This window comes from Coffea arabica, chromosome 8c (assembly GCF_036785885.1).
Source record: "Coffea arabica cultivar ET-39 chromosome 8c, Coffea Arabica ET-39 HiFi, whole genome shotgun sequence".
Lineage (NCBI taxonomy): Eukaryota > Viridiplantae > Streptophyta > Magnoliopsida > Gentianales > Rubiaceae > Coffea > Coffea arabica.
Window position 1 is genome coordinate 32052191 of NC_092325.1, and position 10032 is coordinate 32062222.

A 10032-nucleotide genomic window follows, 5' to 3' on the forward strand; every position below is an offset into this window, starting at 1 on the left:
GAACTAAGTTGATAGCACTATAGTACTTTAAATTGTTAAAACTTCTATTCTTGTAATTAATTTTGAATGAATAACTGTTCTAGTTTGTATCAAAGGAACAAACACTTACAACGTGCAACGCACATATTCCTACACTAGTTTTGTTTAAAGACCGTCAAGGTTGTCAATCATTTTCATTGTATAATTTAGAAAGTGATAATTTCAGAAACCTCCTTTGAGGTTTCTGACAATTTTACTTAGCTTCCTTCAGGTTTAGAAAATAATATTGACCTCTCTTGATACAACAAAATGACTAAAATATCCTCCACTTAATTGATAGTTTATTATTACATGGGAAGGATATATAAAACCAAACGAAAGGGGCAAAAAAAAAGGACCGACTAGAATAACTCATCGCCTACAACCCTTCTTGTATTCTCTCCATTCTCTTCTACCTCTTCTCGTCTTCAATCCATTAACACCATCATCTCTTTCATCTACCAACTACACCATCATGCAAACCTGCCATCAGTAGTGTTTATTTTTATTTTTTTCTCTCTTTCCTCATTATTGTACTATCAACCGATCTTTTTGTCTTTTTCTTACTCGTGGGTTGCATATGTTAAATAATCAAAATTGTTAAAACTACAAGTTGAGGGAGCCGATAGAATTTCATCTTCGAATTAGATGGAGATTAAGAAGATAAGTGTGATAGGAAAAATAAATCTAACTGATGGGCGATAGTTGGAAGACGAACAGGGACGAGTGAGGGTTATGTTATTATGTCTTTTTACGTACTAAGATATTGATATCTTCTAGTGGGGTCTTTTTTTTTGGCGGATTTGCAACTGTTTGTGGTGATTTGCTATGGAGATTAATTTGTTCTATGTTTCTAAGCACCATTAGAGCTTGAGGTTGCTCTTAATATTGACATGAGGTGGTGGTTGGATAAGCTTTATTCCGTTTTAGGCGTTGGTTTCATAATATGGGGTGTAAGTGTTGGTTAACAGAGCCAATATAGTGTCGATTTGGTAATGATGAGGTTGCGAGAGACTTTTAAAGGGTGTTTCAGTTGGTGATTATGGTTGATTTGCTGAGGTTGCAATTCGTGGAGAGCGGGGGATTTTGGGGATAGCAAAATTCTTAGAATTCGGATTATAAACTTGGGTTTGCTTGATTAATATGGTTAGGTTTTAACACTCTTGCTATGGGCATAGCATGGGTGAACTTTAAAATTATATATTTTTTTAATTGATAAGTAAACCTTTTACCATTCGCTTTTGAAGTATAACATTTCAAATGGGTGTTTTGCAATATTTCAATATGATTCTAGACTACTGCGTCTATATTGTTATTTAAACAACAAAAGTAGACTGTAATTTTTTAAACTTGTAGGGAGCTAAGTGAAATTGTTCGAAACCTCAGGAGAGGTTTAGAGGTTTCTGAAATTATCCCATTTAGAAAAGATAATATAAGTTGTGCCATAATAATGCGTAAAAGTATTTTTACAGCTAAAATGAAAGTAACTACATTTCCGCTATGTCGGGTTTAAGTCAATAAAGATTCAAATTAGATCGTAGCTGAAGCAGCAAATCAAGACATCAGGCACAATTTAAAGAAAACCTGTGTTAGATTGCCTTGTAAGAAATCTGAAACTGGACAATTGGCATCAAGAAAATACTACTGTATAATCTACACCAAAATAGTTAAACCCTCAACGACAGTAAAAGAACCACAAAAGACTACATAATTTGCGCCAACTAGTAAACCTTCAGACACGATAAAAGAACCAACATAACTGCGACTGAAGCTGGGTCATAATGCACGTTCTACTTGTTTAGATAGACAACATAAAATAACAGAAAACCATCATTAATCTTGTAACCTTGAGTAATGATAGTTCTAGATTTCATAGCTAGATCTATTATCGACAAAACATACATAAAACATGCTGTATGATATCAAATTTACCTTAAAATTTGAGCCACCTTTTCTCTTTTTCTTTGCTGATGACTGCACTTGAAGCAGATGCATGCGCTGCTTCAGCTTCGGCTAGAAGTTTACGGGTCTCTGTTAGCTTTCTCATAGCAGCCTCATAAACTACCTTCTCTTTCTTGTTTCGAATCACCATTTCTTCGAGTTTCTCAACTCTCATCCTTAACTCCTTTACCTCATCTTCATATGCAACAAGACGACTCCTATCGTCTTTCCTTCCTGCATCATTTGCCATGTTCTGCTGCTTCTTTGTTGATCCACCATTCAGAGTTTCACCATGCTTTGCAAGTTGGGTATTTATAAGGCTAAAGACATCTGGTTCAGATTCCTCTTGTTCTTTAGCAGCCCTACAAGCTGCCGCAAATTTTTTCTCACGTTTCCTCTTTCCACCCCTACTTCGCTTCTTTCCTTGATTCTCTTTATCCTTCTCATTTTCCTGATTTTCAACGGCATGATCAAGAGACTGCTTTGGTGGAAGCACTTTAACAGGAATAGGGTCTACAATTCCTTGTCCAGATGCACCTAAACCCATTCCATCCCGATACCCCATGCTTGCCATCATTTTGGAGGCTATACCCCTAGTGTGATTCTCCCACTTAGCAAATATGGCAGTTTCAGTCTGAATGCCTTTTTGTGAGGTCGTCGTTTCCAGAAATCCCAAACCACGGGAGTTATCTTCCCCAGAGTCACTAGAATCTGTTTCTTCTGAGCCTAAATCACTATCTTCTTCATCGCTCACTTCAGCAAATTCTGATAAAGAAAGAGCTCCCACACCAAGCTTTGCAGAGCTTCCATCATCTCGAAAGACAACATGCCCCAGATTGAGCATCTCATCCCACGATTCTAGTTCAGCTTCTCTCCAGATGCCAAACTTGGCATCTTGCAGTGCCCATATACTCGACCCTGCTAGTGATTGTTCCCATACTGTCGGAATATATTGCTTTAGGGAAGAGATTGGCACATCAACACCTGCAACAACAATTTAGTATAGATGATAGATGATGCAAGCCTAGAAAATATGTTTAAGCAAATTATAAAGAATGCAACTATTTTTAACATCTAGAAAGATACTCAACTACACAGAATCAGCCATCTGGACACCAGCATGGTAAAGAACATGTAAGACCACAAATATAACCCCTTCTCCTTCCCTCTCTGAAATAGAATGAGATAAAGGCAAGAAAAGGATAGAAGAAGGCATATATAAGAGATGAAAGCAAGAAAAGAAGAGGAAACTATAAAAATGAAGATGGACTGCTCTTAACAAAACACAAATCCACAAAAGGGCAAAAAAATGAATTCCACCACATTTTCTCCTCCAGCAAGCGGAAAAATGTCTCTCCCATTTCACAAACAAGTGTTGTTAGCTCATTTTATCTGGATGAACTAATCCAAAGTGCTAATGTAGAACTCCTTCCCCATTGAGCTATGACAGATCTATTTCATGGACTATTATGTTGCAACATACCATGTGACAAGCGGCAACTACTACCAAATCGACACCGTTGCTGTAGAAAGAACTTGCACATCTGCACTTTGGTAGTGTAGGATTAGTAAAATGATGCAACCAAAGCCAGCATATGCTATGGAAAAACTCCAATAATAAAACAAAAAATGCTGAAACCTGTTTTAACAATGCCATAGAGCTTTAAGCACATTTTTCTTCTTGTGGACCTCAAAGAGTTAAAAACTTGGTTGAATTAACTAGGAACAACAATGGGAGAAGAACAAGTATAAAAGTGCAAGTTCCAAAAGTTGCACATCAGTAATTTCCGAGGTATTATCCATACCCCACGATTTGTACTTGCTACTATAGGGATCTCTGTGCATGCCAAATTTGAAGTTCATAACAATAGAAATAGCGCCTAATCAGAATAGTGATCTCAAAAAGGCTTTACAAATGTAGACTTACTCACTAGACGTTAAGAACCTATTTTTATCTCTCACTTATCTCAGCTCTGAAGTTCAATAGGATTTAGCAACAGTATGAATCATGCATCCAAGAATGGGAAGTATACATTGTAAGAATGAAGGGAAGTGATTAACAGTTGTAAATCTAGAATACAATATAAGGTGTAAGTCGAAAGAGAAAATACAGCATAGACTTAAAATTGTTGTCAAACTCATTCTAATAGAGGGTCTATGCACAGATTTAAAAAAACTCCAATCTAAGCTATATTCATATCATCAAATTTACTCTTTCTAAGCTAAGCTATATCATCAAATCTAAGCTATATTCCCATTTACTCTTTCTATCCATTCCTATAGACGAGAAAATAGGAGCCATTATGAGTCAAAAAGGAACTACAAGACAAAGTTATGCACCAGTGCGTATCAAATTTTTTGTCCAACTTAAGGTGCAATAAAAGACATAATACACAGAAAGATGATACTTTCACAGAGTAATACCAACACACGGCACAAGGAACAGCACAAGATTAAGATCTTCAGAACTACTTGGCACCAAAAATAACAATAAGAAATACAACCCACTAATTCTATTGGTTGGGTTCATAAGCTGCCCAGGTTACATCCAGTGTGGCTTGAAATTTCAAAACTTAGTTACAAGTCCTTTTTTCCCTCTCTTTTGTTTCAAAAAGAATTAGAAACATGTCTGCCGGTCTTATACTAAGTAATGTTGAAAGCAAATCAGTCTCTAAATGTTGAGTTATATCTAGCAGTCATCTTTATGGTCCTATACTTGTTTGTTTACAGGTATCCAGTTCAATTTTCTTTAACCATGAAATTCAAAATGAGCTTATGTAAGTTAACACATGAAATGAACACCTGGAACCTTGGTAGCAAAATTTTACATTGTTACCTCAATGATTTGATCCAGTGTTCTTCACATGTTGGTCCAAAATTCCCTTTTAGGTCCAAAATTCCCTTTTAGGAAATTGGCTTAATTTCTTTTAGTCAAATCCTTATTTGGTGTGGAAAATAACTAGTTTCCTACTTGGTTTCAGTTACTTGAAGTAGTAGTCAAGTAAAGTCCTATTTAGCTAGAATTAGATGTTGTTTCCTACTTTATATGAGTTTAGAAATTAGTATTGGTTTCTAATTGTTATTTGGTTTTTTGACCAAGTAATGTTCTCTATAAATAGGTAGGTTGGCATACTACAAAGATACACAAGAAAGGAGTGAGAGAGTTCTTAGTGGGCGAGAGGGTTATACAAGAGTTGGGGCTTGGGAATCAAGTTGTAATCTTGTGGTGTTTTTCTCTCATAGTAAGATCAAGTTTTTCTCTCCGTGGACGTAGACTTGGTGATTAAGCCAAACCACGTTAATTCTTGTGCGTTGCTCATTGTTCATGCGAGATATTGTTTTCTATTAAATTGTTGATTTTTTTCTTTTCAAATAATTGACCTGATATCCTAACAAGTGGTATCAAAGCTCTGTTGGAGTTTTGGTAAATTATTTGAATTGAGTGGGTGGTAGTATACCATGGGGTGGAACTATATAGTTTCCAATTCAACCGTTTAATGGAACTACAAGTTTCACTCTTTGGCAAAGAAGAGTGAAGGATGTTCGAGTTCAACAAGGTTTGGCAAAAGCGTTGAATGGAAAGAACAAGAAGCCAGAGAGCATGAAGGATGATGAGTTTGAGGAGTTGAACGCAAGATGTGCAAGCACGATTCAGCTCTATATGGCGAACAACATCATAAATAATGTGATAGATGAGGAAAATTCTGTAGCAGACCACTGGAAAAAATTGGAAAAGCTTTATCTGGCTAAAAGCTTATCTAATAAGTTGCATCTAAAGCGGCAGCTTTATGCACTAAAGATGGTGGAGGGTGGCAGTCTCATGGATCACATGAATACGTTTAACGGAATTTTGGATCAACTCCAAAAGGTTGGCATAGATATTGAGGAAGAAGATAAGGCCTTTTTACTTCTTACCTCAGTCTCTGATTCTTACGAAAGTGTCGTGGCAACCCTGTTGTATAGGAAAGACACTTTAGAGTTCAAGAATGTGCAGTCTTCTTTGTTAGATCATGAAAAACAAAAGAATGCAAACCAGGATGTGATACAAGAAGCTGCGTTAATTGCTCGATGTGAGAATAAAAGAAGAAAACAATTTTGCGATGAATCTAAGGCAAGTGGTTCAAAGGCCAAAAGAAAGGGTGGAATCCAATGTTTTGGTTGTCATGAGTTTGATCATATCAAAAGATATTGCCCTCATCAAAAGAAAAATGATGAGAATGACTATGATGGTGTTGCTGGATATGTATTGGGTCGAGATATTCTCACAATCTCTAAAGGTAATAATGCTTCTTCTCGTGATGGTTGGATTTTAGATTCTGGATGTGTTTTATATGTTTGCTCCAAGTTAGACTATTTTGATACTCTCCAAAGAAAGAATGCAGGTTTTATGTCCTTGGATGATGGATCTACTTATCAATCAAAGGTGTTGGAGTGGTGAAAATCAAAATGTTGAATGAAGAGATTCGTTCTTTGGGTGGTGTGGCTTATGTCCCAAAGTTCCGAAGGAATCTAATTTCTTTGAGTAAGTTAGACTCCGAGGGTTACCATTTTTTCGCTGCAGGTGGAGTTTTGAAAATCACACATGGCGAGACGATCTTGTTGATGGGAAAGAAGTATAGTAATTTGTTCCATTTGAATACCTCAATGGATTGGGAGCGGAAGGGGATCCAAGATTGCTCTCAAATTACAAATGGTGGTGAGAGGAAAAATCCGGCTATGGGAGAGGGTGAATTGAGGCCCTTCTCGCGAGTCAACTAAATGTTGGACTCGGTTAGCTACACACGTCCATTTGCTGTTGAATCAATTGAAAACAAGACCGTCTTGATTCGGATGTGTAGCTAGGCACCAAGGTATTTGGTGGAAAAAGACAAATAAAGTTTTTTGGATGGTTTGCTATATTTGCTAAAAGAAATATTCGCCAAGGTGGAGATTTGTTAGAAAATTGACTTAATTTCTTTTAGTCAAATCCTTATTTGGTGTGGAAAATAACTAGTTTCCTACTTGGTTTCAGTTACTTGTAGTAGTAGTAAAGTAAAGTCCTATTTAACTAGAATTAGATGTTATTTCCTACTCTATATGAGTTTAGGAATTAGTATTGATTTCCAATTGTTATTTGGTTTTTTGACCAAGTAATGTTTTCTATAAATAGGTAGATTGGTATACTACAAAGATACACAAGAAAGGAGTGGGAGAGTTCTTAGTAGGTGAGAGGGTTATACAAGAGTTGGGGCTTGGGAATCAAGTTGTAATCTTGTGGTGTTTTTTTCTTATAGTAAGAACAAGTTTTTCTCTCCGTGGACGTAGGCTTGGTGATTAAGCCGAACCACATTAATTCTTGTGCGTTGTTCATTGTTCATGCGAGATATTATTTTCTATTAAATTGTAGGTCTTTTTTTTTTTCAAATAATTGGCCTGATACCCTAACACCTTTTGCTTATGCAATAGAAAAACGCTATTCCCAGATCTCCTGCAGGAGTTTTGGAAGACCATGGAGATCTGATTGACTTGGGAGTTAAAAGCACCAAGCGCATCTATCTCAAACCACCTCACACAACATTGATATCCTATTCAATTGATTTCTTTTTGATTAATTTCTTTTCTTGCAGTCTCAATTTCTTTACTTCTTCGACTTTAGACGCGTTCACATCAACTGGAAAATGGAGGCTTTCGTCTGTCTTTCAACTTAGCACCCCACCCCTACTTGGCTCGCCAATTTCATTTTGATAAAGAAGCAATACACTTTAAGTATTCTAAAACAAGATGAGTGGCAAATGTATGTGCTGCAGTATCATCAGTTAACAAGACATTATTAGCTTGCAGCTATATGCTATACATCACGCAACAAATTTAGCTGCATGGAATCACAGCTCAAATAAGCAAAGATCCCATGGATTCTGGTCAAATCTAGTGCAAGGAGGAGTTTATTGCTTAGATAAAATTATTATAATGTAAAGATGGTAGTTCCATACATGAATTGACCAGAATTCATTATGTGACAGCATATCTATATTAGTTTAGAATGTGTTTTTAATTCAAACTCAAGATACCGGATTCCATTACAACCAAATATGAGATAACATTTTCAATGCATTGTTCATGAAAGCATTAGAGTCTTTGTAGCACTCCAAGGAAATAATAGTGGGAATGACATTAAAATGGTAATCTAAAAGAATATTAAAGCAAACAGAAAAGCAATCATGACAAATTACAAAAGGAAGAAAAAACTTGTACTCACCAACATACTTTCAGATGTTGGGGTAAGGAAAGAAATCTTCGCAGAATTGGAACCTTCCAATCCCAGAATGAGGCCATTATACCACCTTCCATCAGTATGCCGGAATCTGCACTTAGATCCAACTGAATAACTTTGATCTACCACTGGTTCTACTTCAACATCATTTGGATCAAGAGATTCCACTTTGACCTCCTCCACATGGCCTTTTGGACCTTGTAGAACAAAATCAGCCTCTCGCAATAACCTTGCTCGTTTCAGGTGGAGAAGGCCTTCCTCAACATCTGAAATTGCCTGTACAAGCTCTGCTTGGACCTTATCAAAATGCACATCACAAATCCACTCAGCAATCAAGCAAAGCAAGAACCCACATACATATTTGCATTTACTTGGCAGTTCATAGTATATAATGATAAGTGCTTATCGAGGCTCGTATAAAACATTTAAATCATGCACCTCATTTCCCTGAATAATGGGATTTTCTCATTCGTATCACAACCTAGGATGAACTAAAATTAAAAAATTTCATTTGGTAAACTAAACATTTCCTGTCTCTAGATTAATCAACCGGCTTCACGACAATCTGCTACACTAATAACTCTGTTTTATCAGAGAATCGATATCTCAAGAGTCAATATTTACTGTCTCTAGATTATTCAATTTGCCGGAACAGAATCAATTTCCAAATAAGCAATTTTCATGAATAAAAATCTGTTTTTATCTCTTCAGTTATTAATTAATTAAAATATCTAACCTAACCATTCTTTCAAAAACAATCTAAACAACAGAAACAATTAGTCATGGAAAAGAGTAATTTTCGAAACCCTACGTTCTGACAAGAACTTACTAAAAACGGAAGAGAGAGAGAGAGAGAGAGAGAGAGAGAGGACTAACGGCGAGGAGTTCGGCGTTAGAAGTATCAAGGGCGAGAGCGTCGTTGAGGGTATTGAGAGAGCCTCTCTGCTCCTGTAATTGAAGCTCCAGCTGCTCTTCTAGAGCCTTCTCGTCGTCGTCGTCCGCCATCGCCCAACCTACGTGCTAGAGAAAACCCCAACGGATTACGGATGACTGAGAGTGAAATTACGGTGGGAGAAATTCCACCCTAGTGTTTGGTAATTCTTTGTCTAGTGTTCCTTTTAAAATGGAAAAAAGAAGCTCCAGCTGCTCTTCTAGAGCCTTTTTTCCGTTTTAGGCTTAGTTTGGGAGTTTACGAAGGAAGAGAAAAGAAAAGAAAAGAAAAGAAAAGATAGCTTAGGAAAGAAAGGAAGAGAAGGGGAAAGATACATATTCTGTTTGGGAGTTTAACGAAAGAAAAGAAAAAAATATCTTTCTCTTATTTAAGAGTTGGAGAGATATGAAAAAAAAGAATTTTATGAGATTATAACTTTACATATTTATCCTTTCAATTTGTAAATCAAAGTCCAAAAATTAGCTTTCTTATTCCCATAAATAGAATATTTGAACAAGACAAATTTCTAAAATAATTGCATCTGCATTCCCACAAGGTGAATAATAAAACAAATTTTTTGCTGGACTTCGATTTTCTTGCATGCATGTAAATTGCCTCAAGTCCTTGTAGTATCTTTTAGGTATTCTTGACATATGATTTTTGATATTGGCTGGAAATGCCTAGTAGGTTATCTATTTAACATAAATTAAATATTTTTTAAAAAAGAAATATCTCATACAGTACTAGCTCTTTATGGCTTTTCTCTATTACATGAGCCAAGTACCAGGTTTTTATGGATATTTTATTCTAAATCATTTAATTTATATTAAATACATAAATATTTACAAATAAAATTCAAAAGCCATTACACATATATTTTTACGAAAGGAAA

The 10032-nt window shown here is 36.0% G+C and overlaps 1 protein-coding gene across 3 annotated transcripts; it reads right to left on the minus strand.

The window, feature by feature from the left end:
- Nucleotides 1–1790: 1790 nt before the first annotated feature.
- LOC113706864 (zinc finger CCCH domain-containing protein 18) lies at nt 1791–9383 on the minus strand. 3 transcript variants are annotated; one of them, XM_072062460.1, is made up of 4 exons: nt 9086–9383; nt 8195–8506; nt 3051–3129; nt 1791–2943 (listed from the first exon to the last, which is right to left on the minus strand). In XM_072062460.1, the coding sequence occupies exons 1-4, from the start codon at nt 9212–9214 to the stop codon at nt 1952–1954; spliced, it is 1512 nt and encodes a 503-aa protein (XP_071918561.1). In that variant the 5' UTR covers nt 9215–9383; the 3' UTR covers nt 1791–1951. The 3 variants fall into 3 exon arrangements, with proteins under 3 accessions (XP_071918561.1, XP_027084695.1, XP_027084696.1); XM_027228894.2 differs by lacking the exon at nt 3051–3129 and adding an exon at nt 3443–3503; XM_027228895.2 differs by lacking the exon at nt 3051–3129 and having other exon boundaries at nt 8203–8506; nt 9086–9341.
- Between the last annotated feature and the right edge of the window lie 649 nt (nt 9384–10032).

Bases quoted from the DNA above. Each gene is read 5' to 3' on its own strand.
- LOC113706864 (XM_072062460.1), bottom strand. From the start codon at position 9,214: ATGGCGGACGACGACGACGAGAAGGCTCTAGAAGAGCAGCTGGAGCTT. The intron at 8,507-9,085 runs GTTAGTCCTCTC...CATTTTGATAAG, and splicing joins CTAACGCCGAACTCCTCGCC to GTCCAAGCAGAGCTTGTACA. The intron at 2,944-3,050 runs GTTGAGTATCTT...TTGTTGTTGCAG, and splicing joins CAGATGGCTGATTCTGTGTA to GTGTTGATGTGCCAATCTCT.